The sequence below is a fragment of the Hydra viridissima genome, unplaced genomic scaffold, assembly GCF_058129835.1.
Source record: "Hydra viridissima isolate aposymbiotic clone 2 unplaced genomic scaffold, HvirCarnegie_v1 scaffold_9, whole genome shotgun sequence".
Classification (NCBI taxonomy): Eukaryota; Metazoa; Cnidaria; class Hydrozoa; order Anthoathecata; family Hydridae; genus Hydra; species Hydra viridissima.
The window spans coordinates 6,226,481-6,248,316 of record NW_028324308.1 but is presented as its reverse complement, the minus strand read 5'-3'; the positions used below and the strand labels follow the sequence as shown (position 1 = coordinate 6,248,316).

At 26.9% G+C, this 21,836-nt stretch overlaps 2 protein-coding genes across 6 annotated transcripts in view; one reads left to right on the top strand and one right to left on the bottom strand.

The window, feature by feature from the left end:
• LOC145185579 (RAC-gamma serine/threonine-protein kinase-like) overlaps window positions 1-21,836 on the bottom strand; it is a 385,494-nt gene that overhangs the window by 36,618 nt on the left and 327,040 nt on the right. The gene's annotated exons all lie outside the window — the stretch shown is intronic.
• On the top strand, window positions 209-21,671 carry LOC145185092 (ubiquitin conjugation factor E4 A-like). 5 transcript variants are annotated; one of them, XM_090099057.1, is made up of 27 exons: window positions 212-560; window positions 658-785; window positions 911-1,090; window positions 1,832-1,899; window positions 2,179-2,258; window positions 6,120-6,184; window positions 6,324-6,452; window positions 6,536-6,685; window positions 8,529-8,723; window positions 9,017-9,248; window positions 9,591-9,671; window positions 10,320-10,372; window positions 10,866-10,973; window positions 11,091-11,237; window positions 11,588-11,658; window positions 12,085-12,159; window positions 12,622-12,724; window positions 12,834-12,957; window positions 13,098-13,183; window positions 13,358-13,459; window positions 16,827-16,907; window positions 17,110-17,213; window positions 17,429-17,522; window positions 17,611-17,774; window positions 20,386-20,491; window positions 20,818-20,930; window positions 21,068-21,671. In XM_090099057.1, exons 1-27 carry the CDS (start codon window positions 317-319, stop codon window positions 21,192-21,194), a joined length of 3,210 nt encoding a protein of 1,069 aa, XP_089955183.1. In that variant the 5' UTR covers window positions 212-316; the 3' UTR covers window positions 21,195-21,671. The 5 variants fall into 5 exon arrangements, 4 of the variants coding, with proteins under 4 accessions (XP_089955185.1, XP_089955184.1, XP_089955183.1 ...); XR_016456023.1 differs by lacking the exons at window positions 20,386-20,491; window positions 20,818-20,930; window positions 21,068-21,671 and adding an exon at window positions 18,209-19,109 and having other exon boundaries at window positions 210-560; window positions 17,611-18,135; XM_090099058.1 differs by lacking the exons at window positions 20,386-20,491; window positions 20,818-20,930; window positions 21,068-21,671 and adding an exon at window positions 19,373-19,550 and having other exon boundaries at window positions 210-560.

Below are 21,836 nucleotides of genomic sequence, written 5' to 3'. Positions count from 1 at the left end.
ACATCTAAACTCAAGCAGTTATTAAGTATACAATGAAAGTTCTGCTGCTTTTTTTATATAATAAAATTGATTTTTATTACTGTTTAAAATTTCCTTAATATTATGGTAGTTTTTACATTACATTTAATTTAGTCCACCTTTTAAAGATTTTTTAAAATTTATAATTACAAAATTGGTTTTACTTTTCTACTCATAACTTAAATAAAAAAACTGTTTAGAAATGTTAGTACTATTGGTTGATATTTTTAGCAATAAAATATTGGTTGATAATTTTTCTAAAGAATAATATCCTTAATTTTATCAAACTAAACTTGCAATGAGTAGTGAAGATGATGATTTATCAAACAACCCATTTATTGCTTTCTTTGGTGACGTAAACCGGGCTAAACAATACATTGAAGCTTCTCTGATTGGTCAAAACTTAAATGATATTCTTTCTGAAAGTCAAGCTGCTGAAAGCTCCAAGATTGAAGAGGAGAGTACTAAACAAATGATTGAAAATGATAATGCAATAATTAATGATTATTTACAACGCATATTTCTCATTACTTTAAATCCAGGTATTGATTTTTCTTTTTTTAAATTGCTTTAATTTCCAATGATTAGGTTGTTAAAATTTTGTTTGATGAGTGTATATTAATTATTCTTTCTATTCAGATAGAACCAATATGGGTAAAATTCAATATGGAGGACTTCCCAAAAGATGCATTAAGCTTGATGAATTAGCAAATGATTTAAAAGCATCAAATCTTCCTTGTCAGCTTTCTGAGTTCAACCTTAATCAAGTATATTAAGTAATTTTTAAACAAAGCATAAATCATTTAAAAAAGATAATTTTGTTAGATATTATCTTCTTAGTTTTTTTAATAGATTTTAAGTACTTCTAACTACTTTTTCTTTCTTATTTTAGGCTTTAATGGAGCGTCTTCAAATGAATGAGCCTAAATTAAATGTTTGTATACAGGGAAATTATCATGAGAAAGCCCATGCTGCTGTTATGGAAGCATGCGAAGATCTCCTTGTTAAGTATCTTTCAGGTTGCTATAAAAGACTTGCTGTAGAAGAAAGCTCCTTACTAAGAAAGCTCAAAGTAAAATCCCAGATTAAAATATTAACTTTTTAAATCATCATAAAAATATAATTTATAAAAATTTTATTTTTGTAGTTACATTCTAAAGAACATCTTATATTCTTTCGTTTTTAAGAAAACGTTTTCTTTCTTTTATGATTCTAAAGCTTGAAAATAAATTCTTAAAAGTGAAATTCTATTTTATGAAATAAATAGAAAAAATCATTTCTATAAAATCTTTCCTTCATTTTTATAAAATAATTTATGAAAACAAATTTTTTTTTGAAATTAAATTTCTTTTTAACAATTACAAAAGAAGTTAATCTCTACATTTTCTACAGGAAAACTAGAAAAATTCTATAAAGAGGTTCTCTCCGACCTTTTTAAGTATGCAGTATATTTATTTTTTTTTATTTGAAATCATTAAAAAAAGATTTTTACTACATTTTATTGTCTTTAAAAATGTTAAAGAAAAAAATTTTGTTTTTTTATAATGAAAATGATCACATGTCAAAAAAGCAGTTATTTTCAATATTTATTGACTAGTTTTAAGTGATGAATATTTTTAGCTAACTGTGTTTAATAATTCCATCAACATAAAAGTTGCTTCACAAGAGTAAAATGTTAGTAAGATCATCATCAAGTTGAGATTGCAAAATGCAAAAAACCTGTCTGCATTCAAATGTGAACTGAAAACTATCACTCATAGCTTTTTTTTTTTTTTTCTTTTTGTTTTCTTTTTGTTTTCTTTTTGGATTTTAGGGTGATTTGGTAGAGAAAGTTGCAATTCTTTCAAACAGCTGCAGGAAATATATTGCTTCTTTTACTGGGTATAATTCTATTTAAAAGAGTTGATGATATTTCTTTAAGTTTTAAATTTAAAATGTTGTTATTGCCATATTCATACTGTTGTATAAGTGAAGTCTTTAACCTGGTTAGAATTAAAAATCTTAACCTGTAGAAAATAGATTTTAAATTATACATCAGTTATAAAACATTGAAATATTTTTTCAGCTAAAAATAGGAGATCAACATACACACCAGTATATATTATTTTTAAACACCATTATAATTGTTTTTATATATAATTGTTTTTATTTTCATTTCAGAACAATACTTCTTCAACCTGAGATATTTCCCACCAACAATCCTCATATTCAATTACTTAACATTATTATGCAGATATCAGGTCTTTTTATTTCCTTTTTTTTATTTGATAGTAAAAGTTTTTGAATAAGTAAATGTAAGATAGTGAAATATTCAGGTTTGGTAACCAATAACCCAAGAGCAAAAATCCACCAAAAACCCAACTTACTGGGTTTTTGATAACAAATTTTTTTTTTTATAACTTTTTCATTCGTAAATTTGTTTCCATTAACACTAAAGATGCTGCTCAACAATTGTTCTAAATTAAAATGAGGAGTTTAGTGTTATGCATTTCATAGCTGAGACATTTTTTTTTTACTTGGAGCAGTAATATTCATAATATTCAATTTGCTGGCAATTTTGAAGACTTAGATCCACTAATTTGCTGCTGATGTTATGCTTTTTACATTATCATTAAATAATTATGTAGAAAAACAACTAGCATCTTTTAGTTTAAATGCATCAATCGAGAATAGATTCCTTTCAACGATTCCTCGCTTCTTGTCTATCCAATGTTCTTCCTAAGTAAATATTGAATACATCTGTTTTTTTATTTAAATTAAAACAGAGAACTCTATTTTAGTAAAAAACAGAGAATTCTTTTTTTTATTTAAATTTGATCACTAACAATATTTTAATTTTTTCACAATTTTGTAATATGTTACCTTTATATTTTAGATCTTTTAAATTGGCCAAAAAATGACATAGAATGATTGCTTTCTTTAACCTCTTTAAAATATCATCTTCGTACTGAGCCAGTTTTTCATCATGTATGAGCCAAATCTTAGACAATATTTTATTATTTGCCTGCAGCTACAGCAAACACAAGAATTTAGTTTATAATTATGTAAATAAAGTTGATGATGTTATGGTGCCAGAAATATGTAGTTAAAATATATTTATTAACATCAAATTTAATGCATCCAGCAACTAACTAAATAAACTAAGTTATTAACCTTATCTAATGGTTTATTAAGGAATTTGGAGAGATATCCTTTTCAACTAAATTTAGAAAATGAACAAAACAGCCTTGTTATCAGTTTAGGGGTTTCAGCCTGTAAAGGTTCTCTGATTTTCATTATCAGTCTATACTACAAATACCTAAAAATGAAAGTATATATGTTTATTTTTTTATTAGTTTTCTTCTTTTCCTTATCTACCATTTTGATTACTTAACTTAGCTTAATTCATATTTTGAATAGGCCTATGCAAGATTATTATAAAAATCTTCTATTTTAAATACAATTCTAAAATTTTTTATTACAAATAAATGCTCTTTTACTAGTTGTATGATTGCATGATAAAGGCATAAAGATTTAGATTTTGATGATTCATGTTAATTGTATTATATTAAAAGTAAACAGAGCTCTGCAAAAGTTTAGAGCACCCAATGAAAAAAAAAAAAAAAAAAAAAAGACTGAAAACTGTTAATTTTGTTTGTTGACTTTTGATTTGCAGGAAACAATATGTTGAAAAATTATCAATTGAGAAATTATTGCAGAGTAATTTAAATTGAATTTATAGTTACTTTTTGAGATCGCTGTAGTTGATGTAGTTATTTAATATAGATACATAAAGATTCATATAGATACATGATAAAGATTCGTTGTATTTTAAGTTGTTTTTGTTTCAGTATGAAAGATAAAGATAAAGATTCATATAGATACGTAAAGATAAAGATTCATATAGATACATAAAGATAAAGATTCATATAGATACATGATAAAGATTCATTGTATTTTAAGTTGTTTTTGTTTTAGTCATTGATTAACAAATTTGCATAATTCAGACATGACAACTTGTGCTTCTAAAAGGCAAACTGAACATCCACTTTTTGGTTATTCAGTTGATCTACCTACAAGTCAAATCCCTACCTGTTTAGACATTTCTAGTTTTATTTTCACCAACATGATGATAAACCTTTGTCTGGACCATATGATTGAGCAAAAGTTATTGCTAACCCAGAAAAAGAGATGTATAATAAAGCAAATCTTCCATCAATTTATGTCAGCAGCATTGTGATTTGAGTAAAGAGATTTATCTCACTTATGTGTGGCTTTGATAAATACTCATTAGAAAAAAGATCATCTTCATCATTTAAAAACAAAGTTTTAAGTAGCTTTTTGTATTGTGCACTAGCGAGTAATTAAGTGTGGGAATTTCTGACAGAAAACAGTGTGAGTATAAGTTTTCATGTAAATTACCAGCAGTAGAACGCAATTTTTAAGATTGATCAGAATACAAGTAGAAAATGCATCATTGACAAAGTTGAATTGGCTACAGCAAGTAGATTGAATGTCAGAAACATTTTTGTATTTTTTACATTCTTAGGCTTATAAAACAGTAACACATTTCTATTAGAGATGGGAAACGAACCGAACCCGAACCGAACGAACCAAACTAGAACCTTATTTACTGAACCAAACCCGAACTTTACTTGTTACCGAACCGAACCCGAACTTTAAAACTGTTGGGAACAAACCAAATTAAACCAACTGTCCTTACCCTAACCAAGCCAAATTCGTTTGAAAATTTGAAAATTTTGCAATTTGCACATCACTACAATACATAACATAATACAAAACATAATACATAACCTAATGTGTAACATACCGCGAATTTAGAATTATTTTGTTCTATCTCTCATTTTTTCAAGTGTTGGGAGAAATGAGTTAGTAATTTTAGTAAGTAATAATTACTTTTAAAATATATTTTATTTTTTAAATTTTTTTATAAATAATTTGTTTAAATCAAAATTATTTAAACCATAAATTATTATTTCTTTAAAGACTAAGCTAAACTTTTGACAGTAGGCTACTTAAGCTACCATTATCTGTGTTCAGAAAGTTACTGCTTTAATGTTTTGTACACTTTAACTGCAGCTATTAGCAACTGCATTGTTTTTTGAACTTTTGCACTTGCAGTATAAAAGCATTGCAAATTATTTTAAATTATTTGCAATGATTTAACTACTTAATATAACTTTAATTTATTTGTGTTTTATCAATGTGAATGTAAAGCTTTGTAACTAATAAAAAAACAGTTATGTTGATACCGAACCGAACCTGAGCTGTGCTTAAGACCGAACCAAACCGAACTCAAACATTAGATATAATCGAACAGAACCGAACCCGAACTTTAAAAAAAGGGTTCGACTCCCATCTCTAACTTCTATGACTAAAAGTTGGCAAGTGTTAACATTTGATAAAAAATTTAGTTAGTATTTTTAACATATAGACACTTTTTAATACAAAAGCTCACATCTTTATTGAAGGTTTCTTTTGCAATTTTGACTGCATTCTTAGGAGACTGAGTGCAATATTCTGCTGTTTTTGAATGACTTTCAGTATCAACTGCAGAAATGAAATAGGTTTGCTTCCATTACAGATACTATGATAAAGCTATTATTATTGATATTATTGATAAAGCTTAAATGATCTTGCTCATCATCTTCTGACTGGTGAGACTTATTTGATGATGCAGATGTAGATAGTCTTGACTGTAAAACTGATATGTTGCTAAACACTTCTGCAGAATCATTAGTAATTCCTTTTATCTTTCTTTTACACTTGTTTAAATGGCTCTTAACTCTCTAATTTTTAAATTATGCTCTCTTTGCAATAATTAAATTACAATTTAATTATCTAATTATCAATTAAGCTACTGTATAAGACAATATACCTGTAAAAATGAAAAATAACTTTTAACTAACTATCAATTAATTCAACTTTGTTAATAAAGATTTTTTACCAAACTAGATGTTTTGTTTTAACAAAAACTTAACAACCCAAAAACCCAGTTGGGTTGGATTTTTACTGAAAAACCTGGGTTTTTGCCAACACTAGAAATTGTTGTCTGTATTTTTTTAATTTTAACGAAAAATTTTTTGTTTAATTATATTTAGTTGATCCAGACATAAATGATTTTTTGTGCAAACTAGTGGATTTACACTCTGACACTGATGACCTGGTAAAGTATTGTTCTCATTAAGATGCATAGTTAACTTTTTTTAAAAGATAAAGCCTAGTATGTCAAAATAACAATACAACGAATAATTTAACAAAAATTTTAATTTATTATCTTTTTTTAAATATCATATTTGTTTTAGAAAGGAATATTTGCACCTTTATTAGAGCAAGTATGGGAAAGATGTCAAAGTTTAACACTTTTGGATCCAGATGTTTGTACTTTACTTGAATCTATCATTTTCTTTTCAAAAAACTGTTCCTTAACTTGGGTGAGTCTTAAAAACTATTTATCTGCTGTCTATTTATAGTATATTTACTTTTCTGTTATCTATTTATAATATATTACTTTTAGCTAATACTTAAAAGTCCATATTGGTTGCCAAGATCTCTCCATTCACAGGTAGCACATCAGGAAACGCTTGGTGTAGTATTTGCCACACAAACATTGCTTGGTATGTTTCTTCAGTTATCTCCTATTCCAAAGGATCTGACCAAGGCATCAGTAAGATTAAATTAAATCTTTTCACTTTTTAAATCAAAGTGTTATTGTCAACTTGGTTTTTAAAAATTATTACTGAGTATCCAGACATAAGTTACTGAGAAAAGCATTTTATTAATACCAATTTTCAATCAACAAGATGTTGATTGCTACAGAGATTATTCACTATTAAGACAACTAGCAAACTAGTTAACCTAGAATGATTTTCCATTTTCTTAAATTAAGTTTTTTTTTATTTTGATGATTTTTATTTTGATGATGTGTTTAGGGTTTCTGACAAGGCCTGATTAATATTTGAGTTTTTAGGTATATAAAGAAATTAACAAGTATAAATTGACCAATTAAAAAAAAAAAAAATACAATTATAGCTTTTAATAGTCAATATTAGTAATTATATTAATAATATTTAATATTAAGTTTTATAAGTACAATCTTTTCTTTTTAGTTTATATTCAACAGTAGAACAAATTTGTTAATTCATTATATTAAATTATTTACAAGGATTAGACAAAACAATAGGAACAGCTGATTTTCAATAAATTAATTTTATTAGGGTTTTGTTCCACTATTGGTAGCAATTACAACTTTAATTATTCTTGGCATGCTTTCATACAAGTTTTGAATTGTTTCCCGGGGAAATTTTGTCCATTCTTCCTATTAGCTCTTAGTTCATTTAGTGACAATAGTGGTGGAAATGGGTTTCTTACTTGTTTTTGTGTTCTCATGCCAAGCAAAGATCACTTTGACAGAATAAATTGGAGCATTAAAAATTTTGTTTTCCCCTTGAAACAGTGCCAAGGCAATAGGATGACGTGGTAATATTTAAATAATCTTGACTTTTATATCATGTAGAGAAACTATTTGGCTGGCCAATTTCCATGATATAGGCACCCAAATCTACCTCCATGACTAACAGTTGGCTGAAGACGATCTGGGTTATACAGGTCTTTTGGTGGTAGAAGATAAGGTAAAGGATGACTCATCAAACAAAATGACATTCTTCAATTGTTCCAATCACTAATTTCAAAGTTTTTATCACACACCGCAGACGGTTTGCAACGTTTGACTTTGAAAGCAAAGTTTTTCTTATTGCAGCTCTTCTGTGTTTTATGTAACTCATGGTGCAGTTTTTTGGTAGACACTGAATTTTTGAGGTGGTGTTGAGTTCTGCTTCAATTTTTGAAGCTAAAGTTAAATTTTTTTATTTCACAACACATGTTTGTGTCCAACATACCCTTTCTGTTAGCTTTTTCTTTTTCCAGTTTTACTTAGAAAAAATATATTTTTCTCTTCTGTTCAAAGGCAGACATTACTCTTGAGACAGTGCTTTTTGAAATTCCAACCAATTTTGCTATTCAGGTAAAAATATTTTTTATATTCAGGTTTCACAAGCATTAACAGTTTTTACTGAATAGTTTGCAGAAAATATTGGAGATATAGTGAGAATACTAATAAACTGTCTGGAATTTCAAGAAGCACTGTCTACAGTACATGTTTAACTAATAAGCCACAAAAAATTCTTAGTTTTAAAGATTTTATAGACATTTGAAAATTTTGCTTTTTTTAAGCTAGTGTTCCTATTATTTTGTTCAAACCTTGTATATGAAGAATATTTAGTAATATAATGTAATTTTTAGTTATATGTAATTTTTGCAATGTATACATGACAGTAAATAACTTTCCTGGAAACTAAAAATAATTCTTTATAAACAGAAAGCAATTTTAAAGTTAAAATAGAAAAAAGGTGATCAAATGTTTTATGTTAAAAAGATATTTTTTAAAAGTTAAGCAATGATTTTAATATTTCTTTTAAACTTTATCACTACAGCAAGTTAATATATTTTAGGAGCATTTCCTAGAGCCATCACGTCAATCAGAGAGCCAGATGAACTTTTTAACACAAAATATTAGACAACAATGTGATGTTATAGTTACAAAATTGCATGAATTTCTTTACAATATAATACGTTATCCTGATGCTCAGCATGAAGTCATGTATTGGATTGGAATGTGTTTAGATTGTAATAAAAATCGAGCTAAGGTAAGAAAAGATTTTCTTTTAACTGCTGAAGGGAATTTTTAAATACGGAAAATTTATCCTACTTTTAAACAGAATTTTTAACTCATATAATGTAAAATATGAAAATTTGGTCAAGGATACAATTTATGTTATTTTTTGCCAAGAATTACTACATTCAATAGCTTTAACACTAAAATTACTGATTTTTTTAAATTTAAATCTTTTTTTTTAAAGCAAATGTTTTTTTAAAAAAAAAGCAAAGCAATTTTAATGATTCCAATTTATAAGTTTTCAAATTCAAATTTCTGTATTAGATGTATCTTGACCCATCAATTGTAGCTCCATCTGGATTTTTTGTAAATCTTACACATTTACTGTTAAAGTTTTGCCAACCATTTCTTTCACCTGCATCTAATCTTCTTTTAAAAATTGATTGTCGTTATGGAGCTGTGGAAGCTGATCCTAGCCTCATAAGACGTAGAGATACTCCTCTTCATTGTGTTGGTTTATCAAAAGCTAATCCAATGGCCCAAAAAACTGATAACAGTAAAGTATCTTTCTTAATTCTTCAGTTTTCTAAAATTATTTAAGCCTTTGAAACAGTTTAATTTTCTGAAGCATTAAACTTTTTCTTTATTTAAATTCATACATTTATTTATAAAGTTGTTTATTTTCAGTTGATCCTAAAAGGATATTTTCCTTCTTAAGCTGACTAAAAAAATTTAATGTTAAGTTTCACTTCTGTTTGATATAAAACATATATGGAGGAATTTTTTTTTTTAAAAAAGAAACTTTAAAAATAATGTTAAATTTTTTTGTTTTTACTGAAGGAAACCTTTTTTATGTTGTTTTCTCTTAAAAATAGTTCAAAGTCTTTTTTCATTATAGCACCTTCAATACTGACTGAATCAGTAAAGTTCAAATTTGCATCTGATGTGTTTTTTATAACTCACCAATGCTTTAAAATAGGTAACTTTTTTTTATGAAGGGTGGCGCAAAGGTTTCTACACAATAAAAAACTCACCTTCATTTAATTAGTGAGAATGTCTCTGTAAACAGTAATAATTATGTTAAAAGTATTTTACCAGTTTATAAAGAAGCTATGAATAGTAAAAAAGTTATTCTGTGTGCCTTTAAATGTGATTTTGATGCAATAGCATGGATTAATGAGAACCTCAAAAAGGTTCTAACAGATTGGCCAGAAAACTCTCCAGACCTAAATTCTCTGGAAAATTGCTGGTCTTATTTAAAGGATAAGGTATAGAAAAAATCTAGAGTTCAAACTAAGTACCAGCTAATTTCCAGGATTAAAAATGAATAAGAGAACATACCTGCTCAATATATCCAAAACTTGTGTGTGAAAGTTTTTGTTGTAGATTTTTGGACTGCTTAGAGAATAATGGCATACAGGTTATTAGCATACGCAAGACTTTGTTTTATGATTATAAAAGCAGATTAACATTAACTGCTTGCAAAAAAATTTTCTGAGTTTTTATTTCAAGACACAAGTGTGTAGAAACTTTTGCACTACCCTGTATTAGATCAAACAAGTTTGTACAATGAAATTTCAAATAAAATTTAGAAATTTTTTCAAATTAAAATTTTTTTTTAAATTAGGGTTTGTAAAAGTCTATGATGAATATCAAGAGTTGATGAAGCAGCTGCAAAAGGTGACACACTTAAATTTTTTTTTTTTTAAATACAAAGTGCAAGAAAAACACTGACAACCTTTCTACCCAATTTATTTCACAAATATTCAAAACAATCTGACATGACTTTAGACATAAGTTTCATTAATATTAAAAAAAGTATAATTTTTGATCATCATCCCATGTTCATAATCCTTTTTAATAGGAATCATTAGCAGTGTGTCCTAACAACATATAATCTATAAATTCTCTTCATATTGAATGCTGTAATTTAAGTTTTAAAACACACCTTAAAGTTTTAAAATTAAAATTGCATAGTAAATAATGTGTTTAAACAACAAATATAGACAATTACAATTGTCCACAATCAAATGTTGTTATTTTTATTCCTTTTCTTTGCATGTAAAAGTTTAAATTTTTTTTTCATTGCAGCTTTGTAAATTTTACAAGCAACACAAATAAAGAAACATTTTTTGTGTTTTGTAAATGCTTTAGTAATTTTGTGTATGTGTAGTTGAGCAATACAAATCGGGATATGCGTCTTCAAGGTGCCACAGATAATGTTATGGAAGAAATAAAAAATAACTTTGAGTTTGGTATTAGGTTGCAGCTATCAATGAAGGTAAAAAAACATTTTTAATAAACTTTTTAATATTTTATCCTTTTTTTTTTTAAACTTTTTTTAGTCCTTTTTTTTTTCTTTTTTTTTTAGTCCTTTTTTTTTTCTTTTTTTATGTAGGCTGCTTTATGTAACTCAAGCCTTGCTGATTTGGCACTGCAGTTCTGTGTGGCTTCTTCATTTTGGTTAGTTCAGCAGGTTCTAGCAGGAAAAGATTATTTGAAGATAGAACGGCGAGAGTTAAAAGCCAAATATTTGACAGAAGATGTAAAGTTTTCATTTTATCTATATAAAATTTTGGTTGTAAAACCTATACAACTGTATGTTGTTTTTGTATGCCTAATGATATGGTATAAAGAAACAGATGCTCTTTAGCCATTTTAGACCATTTCCAAATGCTACCAAATAATGGTTTAGAGTTTATCTAGAAAAGCCACACAACATTTATCCATTATGTGTAAATTAGTTTTAAATAACTTGTAGTAACTAATTAATTGGTTTTTACTTAAATTGCTAGTTGTTTGTATTGGTTTCCTAATATTTAGTTAAAGAGATCCTTCTTACCTAACATTTAGTTAAAGAGATTTAGGCTCTGAGCTAGTTTTTTTTATATTCAGGTTCCACCAGCATTAACAGTTATTCCTGAATATATTGCAGAAAATATCGGAGATACAGTGAGAGCTCTTGGGTATGTTTGTTTAAGTCAGTGAGTGCTTGAGCTCAGCAAAAGTATTGTTGCAAATATCTGTTTAATGTTTTTTTTCTTCTCTGAGATTCACTTCCAAGTTGCTCATTTTGTGTGGTTTTTTTTTACAATAATAAATCATATATATTGAACGGTTGAAGTTTTAACATCAACTAATTAAATAAATTATATATATTTTGAATGTTTGAAGTTTTAACATCAACTAATTAAACCTTAAAAACATTTAGAGTATTAAAGTTATAATGTGTGTAATCAGTGTTGTGTTGTAGGATAAAAATTAAAACTTATTCTTGTTTGATTAGTATTGTAATTTATTTAGTTCTTGACTTCAATACATATTTAAATGTTGTTTTACAAACTGTTTCTAAACAGCAAACCAAATATATCAGTATATATTTACTATTTTAGATATTTTAATGAAGAAACTCTTGAAAGGAGTGATAATTTGTGTTATGTCATGGAATTCTTCGCAGTTTTCCTTGGGTATTTAAATTATATAACTGTTTAAATTTTAAATTTAATCATTAGAAATTTATTTCCAAACTTTTTTTCTTGTACTCAGCTCTAGGTAAAAAACAAAAAAAACAAAAAAAAAAAAGCTTTAGTTTTTTGTTTTGTTTTGCTTTTTTTTGTGTATGTGCTTTCTAATAATGTGATATCATTTGGAATAATTTCTAATTTGTATGCACACTAATTTGTACCAGAAAAAAAAAATCTTTTTATAATTTTATTGCATTACAAAATTTTAAGATCTTTTATTTCATAGAAAAATATCTATGATTTAATGAATTACTTATAACTTGTGAATGACCAAAATGGACAATTTTGGTACTTTCGGTTTCGGCCAAAATGATTGATTTTGGTTGTTTACTACTTATAACAGCTTGTTTTTTTCCTTTTTAGTTTTTTGCTTTTGTTTTTGTTTTTTAAAACTTTTTCTTGTAGAACCTCAACTCGTATAAAAAATCCTCATTTGCGTGCTAAATTGGCTGAAAGTTTGGCAGCATTTCTCCCTAAAGAAACAGAGCAATCTAACTTGTTTTCATATGTAAGACTTTATTTCTTTTGGAAACTTTTACTTATACAAAAATTTAAATGTACCTTAAGTCATTTTTCTAGAATTGTAAGGTGCTATGAGTTTGTTTAATTGGATTTAGAGTTTTCGCAAAAAAGCGTTTTTAGAAAGTCCTGTTGTGCCAAAAATTCTTCCTAAATCTCTCTTGCAACTCTTTGTGGATATAGAATTCACTGGTCATGCATTGGAGTTTCAACAGAAGTTCAGTTAGTAATATATATGTTTATACTTTTAAATTTTAATCATTTTTCAGTTTGGTTACAATTCTAATAACTAGTTAATAGAATACTCTATGGTTACTTTGATATATACTTAAATACTTAAGTGGTTTTTATGATTTTTACAGCTTACAGACATTACATGTATAGCATACTTGAATACATCTGGAGTATACCTTCTTATCATGCTGAGTTTAAGAAACTTAATGAAGAGGTACAAGTTCATCTCTTTTATAATTCAAGTATTGCTTATATACCATAGCATCAATATTTTTTCAAATTTCAAAATTGAAAGCAATAAATTATTTTTTGTGGATTGTTTGTACTTTCGAATAAAGATTTATCAAAGTACTACTTAGTTTACTTATTGCTTTTTTTTGTTTTTAAGGGTAAAGTTCGATACAAGCGTGATATGCTGTTCTCAGCTTTTCCTCGCTTTGTAAATCTCTTAGTCAATGATAGCACTTATCTACTTGATGAAGCTTTACAAGTAAGTGTTTGTTTTTTTTGTAAATATTTTCAATAATAATTTCATTTTGTGCTTTCTTAGTGCATTTGTTCATTCAATTTTTTTGCATTTTATTCATTTATATACGTATATATGTATATATATATATTTATATATCATTTATATGTAGTAGTGGTCAAAATGATGAAATCACCTCTTTTTATCACTTTTTGTTTTATAATTTTAAAATTTTCTGTTAAAATCACTCCTCTGTACAAAAAAGGCGAAAAAACCTTAGTGGGGAACTACCGACCGATATCACTTACCTCAATTGCATGTAAAATAATGGAAGGTATAATAAGATGTAAACTTGAAACTTTTCTATATAAGTTCAAACTAATAAGCAAGCAACAGCACGGTTTTGTTAAAAATAAATCAGGCTTAACAAATCTACTTGAAACACTTGATTTTATTTCAACCGCCTTAGAGAATGGTAAACCTGTTGATGTTATTTTTTTGGATTTTGCCAGGGCATTTGACACAGTACCACATAAAAGATTGTTGCTTAAGCTTACAGCTTATGGAATATCTGGTCTGACAATACAATGGATTCAAGCATTCTTAAAGGAAAGAAAACAAAGAGTTGTTATAGGTGAAAATGTATCCTCTTGGGCAGAAATTATCAGTGGTGTGCCACAAGAGTCAGTAATTGGACCACTCTTATTTGTACTATTTATAAACGATTTGTCTGATACTTTAAAAAATCTAACAAAGCTTTATGCTGACGACACCAAAATTATGAATGAAATACTTTCCAGTGCATCAACTCTTTCTTTGCAATCAGATCTCAATTCAGCTTTTAAGTGGACTCAAGACTGGCTTGTGAAATTAAATGGCCAGACCTAAATAAGTCCTTCAGAAAAAGCAGAAACTCATTCAAGATCTTTTAAGAGTTTTATCTCAGTGTCAAATTGCAGCTCAATTTGGAACTTCCTTGACAGGAATTTGTAATGTTGTTAAATGTTACAAAGAGTGAGCTGGTGTATATAAAAAAAGTTTTGAATGACCTTATGTTATAAAGATGAGAGAAGAGAAGGCATGTCATGTCTAGTAATTTTGATTGGTGGAAAAAAACAACAAAATTTAGAAAAAAAAATTGGTTTTGCTTGGCTACAATTGAAAAAAACAAATTATAACATTAAATACAAGTTGTAACTTTAACCAAATAATTTTTGTTACATACAAGGTGTAACTTTATTATATATATAATAAAACATTTTGAAAAAAATTTCATTAATGAAATTAAAAGGTTTACAAACTTTACTAGGATGCACAAATCTTAGGACCTTTTTTTTAATTAGTTCATGTTTTAACAATATTTTAATACTTATATTGAGGATTAAGGTTTGAGGCAAAATGGATTGTCTTTGCAATGAATAGTTTTTTTTGAAATCAATGAATTATTTCACCTTTTCTTCAATCTTTATCATATTGACAGTTTGCTATCTACCTGTTTTTTGATGTCTAGAAGTAAAATATAATTGATTAATTACCAGTATGATAAGTTATTTTGGACTAATATGGTATTATCTTAACAGTGGAATAATAGATAATTACCTGCAAATAAATGTGGTATCTCAGGCAGAAGACATGGTTAGGTTCAGACTTAGTGGTTTCATTTGTGACGGGTTCTAAGATTTTAGCCAATTGCACCTAGAAAGTAGCCAAAACAGTTTAGTGAACATCTTTATCAATCTTTAGTTCCTCTACTAATACAATGTGCTGTAAAGCATTTTTATTATTAATGAGGTTCTTGATGGATATTACTATAGCCACTATGTGACAGCTGTCAAAAAATTTACACTCCGAATTTCTTGAATTACATTGATAATTTCATTTCCAATATATTGTTCAATTTCTTGATCAGTAGACGGCTCTTTTTTTTTTTTTTTTTACACTTTTGAAAAATATAGGTTCTGGTGTGGTTATTGTAAATTTAACAATACCTTAGCCACTGATATTTGTCCATGCAAAATTAGTTTTTTGTACAAAGGGTGTAACAAAACAAAAAGCATCAGTCCAATAAATGTACCCCTGTTGTAAATACACTGTCATTTTGTCAACAAAAGAGGACTTAAAATCTTTAGATAAAAAAGTTGATACTTGTTTTGAAATTGCTACTACAATAATAGGAAGTTTTTCTTTTAGCAGCTTTTTAGCTCTTTTCTTGTGAGTAAATTGTGTAATAACTGTTAGAGTATTGGAAAATGAATAGATATACTAGAAGAGATACTTTGATTGTTATCATTAGTTGATGTCACTGTTGACACCCATAAAAAAGAAAGCTACATAGAGAAAAAAATATGAGAAAGTGAAAATACCAGTTAATTAAAATATCAGTTAATTAAAAATCGACCATTTATTTACAGCTCTAAATCAGAAATAATCATTATCTACAAATCAAACAGACCCATCTAGAATTATGGATAAAATAAAATGGTTTTTCTGTGGCATTAATCATCAACCATGACTAAATTTTCCTACTAGAGAACTCAATTGCAACTATTATGCAACGGCACTGCAATGAATTGTTTACTTATAGGATTTTCATGTCACTTTACATTAAAAAAATGAGCCAAAATTCTTTGGTGTTCCAAGTCAAAGTTTACACTATACAGATTTTAGGGACTAAAGTATATTCAATATCTTGTCAATGATTAAATTCAAAATATCAGCTTCTGACTAAATTGGTATAAATTGGTATTTGTGTGGATCAGCAAGGCACGCAGCTAATTTTGTTTAAAGATTACAACAATCATAAAACATTTTTGTCTTGAAGTGACCATAATCAAGTCCAGATCATAACTTAATCTTCTTTGGGACAATTTAAATCAATAACATAAAAAAAAAACTACAAAACAAAAAAGATTTTACGCAAATGGAGAAAGCCTGGAACAAGAATGTAAATATCCTCATTATGGATGCTGAAATTTTATCAGGCTCAATTCAAATAGTTACCCAATTAAGTACTGATGTCAGTTAATTCATTATTTGATATTTAAAATTTCATATATACCATAAAAATAATTTAAGCAATTAAACCCAAAAAGCAGTACTAATAACTACGTACCATAAAAACTTCTAACAGTAAATTTCAAAGATAATTAGTAAAAAGTTAAAAAAAAAAAAAAAAGATAAGAGTTTTTTTTTCTATAAAAATGTTAATTTATGAATTTAGATGTCATTAATTTACAATTTTAGATGTCAGAATTTCTTGATATTTGTTTTTATTTTTATGACTTTATCACAAGTTTTACTTTGATTTAAATAGCAACATGAAATTGGTCTTGCTTTTAGTGATTTTTAAAATTCTGTTTTTGCTTATGGTAGATATTGTTTCTATTTTTAGAATTTAGTCATGATCAAGACTTTAGAAAATGAAAAAGCTAATAATGAGTGGGAAACTTTACCAACTGAAGAAAAGAGAGTGGTAAAAGTCAAAATACTTGTTCTTGTTGAACTGAATTTATTGTCCTTCTTGTTTTTGCATATTTTTATCAGGAGATTTATATTCATATTTTTAGTATGGTTTTTTTTTTCTTTTTTCTTAAAACATTGGCTCCACTAAACCTCATTTATATTACACATTATAAAAGATAGGTTTTAAATTTTGTTAAATTTTATACTTGTAGAAAGAGCAAAGTTTGCAACAATATGGTTATTTTGCAAAAGTCTATAACACTATGGCTAATGAAACAGTACATGTAATTTGTGTTGTAACTAAAGATATTCCTGAGTAAGTATAGAATAAATAGGGTAGTTTTATTCTTTACTCTCTAGTGTAAACCATCTGAAGAATTGTATTCAATTTTGTATCATTTCATTTGATCTGAAAAGTTTTTAAATGTTTAACTAATATGTTTTTTTTTTATAACAGATTGTGAGTTTAAAATGGATTTTATTGTAATTTTATTGGAATTCTTTATTAACAAATCATCTTTTTTTTACCAGACCATTTGCAAGCCCTTGCATGATAGATGGAATGGCAGCATTTCTTAATTATTTTCTTGTGCATTTAGTTGGTCCTAAAAGGAGAGAGCTGAAGGTACTTCGGTTTTATTGCATTTTATTTAATGAACTTTGCTCAACTTTTGGTTCTTGTTTTTTCAAGATTTATTGATTTTTTAAAATAGGTTTCTGATTTTCAAAAGTACAATTTTGAACCTCGAAAGTTAGTGGTCAATATTTTAGCTATCTATCTTTCACTGGGAAAAGATGATGACTTCTGTCGTGCTATTGTAAAAGATGGTCGCTCCTACTCAAATGAACTATTTCAAGCATCAATAGAACTTTTAGAGTGAGCTAATTTTGATAAAGTAAAAGCTGTACTAAAGGTAGATGTACCTCAAAACCATGCTGTATCTCAAAACCACAGTGGCTTCATAAATACCCATAGCTTTACAATAGCTTTTAATTCTTTCAAATAAAAATCTTTTTTTAGGTAAAAGTTCAAGTTAAATATTGAAAATAGAAAGTAAAAAGCAAATAAATGTTGAAACAAAGTGTGTTGCAAAAAGAATGGCACTTTTTTTTATGAATCTCACTTAAAGTTTGTGCTAACTGTCAAATTTTTTTAAAAAAGCTCCTTTTTTTTTTTTTTTTCTACAAAAGAATATCTTTAGTTTTAAGAAACATTTGTTTTGTTTGATTTTTAGATGGTAAAGAGTACTGATTTACAGTGCAATAGTCTTTGATGGTCTGTTACCTTTCTAGGTGCTAAAAAGGTAATAGACCATCAAAGACTATCAATGATTTAAATGGTTCAGTTAATCTTCATATAGTCCAAAAATGATGCAAATGTATCAAGGAGAAAGGTGCTTTAGACTTATATCACTCACCTGGTCAACCACAGACATTACCTACAAAAATGAACATTTGCAATGTGGAAACCCATTTAAATTTTGAATGTGTCTCTTAGAACATTAAATGGTGAGATTTCAACTTCAAAGGATTCAGTTCTCAGAATGCTTACAAGTTACCTATATTGTTGAGCATAGAAGAAAAGGATAGAGCTGCTGCTTATCAATGGTTAATAGGCTAAAAAAAGAAGTTTTGAAAAGACAAGAAGACGTTTGACCCTAATAGCTTGTACTATGTAAAAAAATGAAAGAAACTTAGATATAAAATACCAAAATACTGATGGAAAAGATGGAGTAAAACAGAAATAGTTTCCACATAAAGTTTGGTGTGGTTTGTGTGTATGCTTCAGATGAAATAATGCCATTTGCTATCTTGGACTAAAGAATGGACTACCACAAAGTTTGTGTCAAAAAGGTTTTACCAGTAGCTAGAAAAATACATTGACCAAGTGTTTGTTTCATCACCTTTCCCAAAAATGATGTACAAACAATTTTATACCTGTAATTGATAAAAGCTATTGGCTGCCAAACTCTCTGAACTTTAACCCATTGAATAATTATGTTTAGAACAAAGTTGTTCACCAATTAAACTAGACTAAGTTATGATTAAAAATAAAAACAACAACACTTATTGATGAATTGAACTTTGCAGTGCAATAAATTAGATTAGGAAAAGTGTTGTTTTAGATGATCAGATAGTTTTATATGTCTAAGAATAAATGAATTTATTTGCATTAATCTAAGTAAATTTTTTTGTAGAAAAAAAAAAAAAAGGTTGACTAATATCACTAAAATTGAGTGAGTTATGAAAAAAATTTAAATGCCCCCTTCTTTTTGCAGCACCTGATATATACCATGGTAGCAGAATACTATTTTATTTTAGAATATTATTTAAATAATAATTTGTTGCCTCCTATAAGTAAGCATTTACAGATATTCATTCAATATGTATATATGCATAGTTAATTTTCAGTATTTTTTTTTTTCACATTTGTATGTCTTCTTTATTTTTTCTTTAATCTTCCTTTATTTACAGATATAAAGTATGAAATGGAAATATTACTTTTGAAAACACACTAGCAAAAATAGCCAATAAAGGTGTTGTGGTACATTCATGATTTTTCCTGTATCCAGCATAAATAAATTTATCAAAAAACCAATCTGTGCTATAACTGACAAGTTGGGGAGTTTGATTTTGGTTGAAAAAATGATTGGTATTTATATTTTCTCACACAAACACAGTCATAGTTCTTATTAGTAATTTTTACTAATGAAAACCATGACTAATATTTTGTAAGAGAAGGCATGGTTGAAAAAATTGTATGAAAGTTTAAAAATTTTCATTCATTTAACTATTTATTTGAAGCATATTTATTGACGAAACCAACCCCTTTAAACAGCAATAAACAGTTATATAAATTATTAGAAACTTACATTTTGATACTTCTTGTCACTTAAAACTACTATTTATGAATCTGTATTAGCAATTTATTGAACAACTCCTAAAGATAAATATCTAAATTTGTGTTACGATGGAAGATGATACATCTTAATAAAATGATAATTTTTGCATTTTTAAAAGGTTTTTCCATTTAAATTCAGTGTGGGAGGTTTTGATGCAATCTAAAATATTACTCAAAGTACATATTAAAATTCAAAATGCTTTAACAAGTTAGTTCAGAATAAATTTGGCATATGACTGCTGTGGTTTTGAGGAACCCAAGATATTTTTATAAAATGCAAACAAAAATAAAATACTGAAATACATTTTAACCATTTTGGAAGAAATCTATAATAGATAAACTCTAAAAATAAAAAAAAATTATTAAAACTATGAGTAACATTAAAGCAATTGTAATTAATTTTGTAGTTTTGAGGTACCTGTAAGCTCTTATGTCTTTCAGTCTTGTTTGACTAAAACAACATAAATAATGTGTAATTGGAACTTAAAAATAAACAGTAATGATTTCATTTGATTTAAATTTTATTTGTTCCATAATAGTAAAATCATAAGTTTTATTATTTTCCTTTAATATTTCTATTTAAAAGGCGCTTAGAAGGGCGTCAAGAAATAGTCAATGAATTTCGCTTATTCATAACTCAGCTTGAAAATTGGTACATTCAGTTAAAGAAAGAAGAGCAAGATATGCCAGAGGTTCTTTTTCGATATTTTAAGTTATTTTTAAAAATAATGGTTGCAGGTTATTTTACTGAGAAATAATCATAGATATTGTTAAGAATTTTTAACAAAAATTTTTAAAAAATCAGCACTAATGTTGTAGACAACGTAGTGTTATATTAATATTAATCATATATTTTTAACATAAATGTAGTAATACTTCATGAAATAACCTGCACATTCTCAGCTTTAACTGCTTCGGAATTGAAATTACCTTCAGAACTAGTAGTTTTTATTTTGTAACTAATATTGGAGTGTATTATAACTTTGCTGATCAATTTTCTTATAAAAAATTTATACAGCCTCCTGATGAATTCTTGGATCCTATTTCTTGTACACTGATGCTTGAACCAGTCAGACTTCCATCCTCTGGAAAGATTGTTTGTAAATCAACAATTGCAAAGCACTTACTTAGGTTCAAACATGTTTTTACTTTTTTTGTTATGTAAATAAATAATAATATGTAATTGTTTGTAAGTTACTCTAGCTTTTGAACGGCAATGTTTTTTTTAGTAATATTTTTTTAATACAACTATTTTGTCATGTTTTTAGTGATGAAAAAGATCCATTTAATCGTAGTCCATTACGTTTGGACCAAGTGATACCTTGTGATGAACTACGAGGACAAATACATGCATGGATGGCAGAAAATAAGATTGACATACGCACATTTAAATGATTGCCAAAAAGGATGCAACCCTTTATTTATGAAGCTATTCATGATTTCATTTAAAATTTGCTTTTAAACCTTATTTTCAATTTTGGAGCTTAAGAATTTTTTATTTTTATAAACAAAAAGTCAAACAAAGCTGTAGTAAAAGTAATCTAGATGTATTTTATTCTTTACTTGCAATTAGGTTAAAAGAATTTGAATTTAGATGTTTTTTTTACTTTGTTATGGAAAAACAATCTAAACTTGTGAAGTATTTTAGGAAAATTTGTCAAACTGTTTTCAACACATAAAAATATGTTACATGAATATACATAGTAGTTTTTAATAAAAGTATTTATATTGAAATCATTGAATAATGAAAATTATTGAATAATAGTTTGTTTTTTGTTTTTGTTTTTTTTTTAATGTTCTTAATGGGTGTGTAAATAATGAAATGAATGTATTATTGACATGTATTTTCAAAAATAAATGAATTTCTTTAAATGTTGTAATATATTTTTTCTTTAATAACTATCTTTTAAAAACATTTTACAGTCAATTTCAATTTTTTATTGTTCAAAAAACTTTATAAGGGTTTTGTGACAATCTTTTATAAAGTTATGTTGAAGATGGTCTTAATGGTTTTTAGAATAATTTCCAGGTTTTCAC

Bases quoted from the DNA above. Each gene is read 5' to 3' on its own strand.
- LOC145185092 (XM_090099057.1), top strand. From the start codon at position 317: ATGAGTAGTGAAGATGATGATTTATCAAACAACCCATTTATTGCTTTC. The intron at 6,453-6,535 runs GTGAGTCTTAAA...TATTACTTTTAG, and splicing joins AAAACTGTTCCTTAACTTGG to CTAATACTTAAAAGTCCATA. The intron at 12,725-12,833 runs GTAAGACTTTAT...AATTGGATTTAG, and splicing joins AATCTAACTTGTTTTCATAT to AGTTTTCGCAAAAAAGCGTT.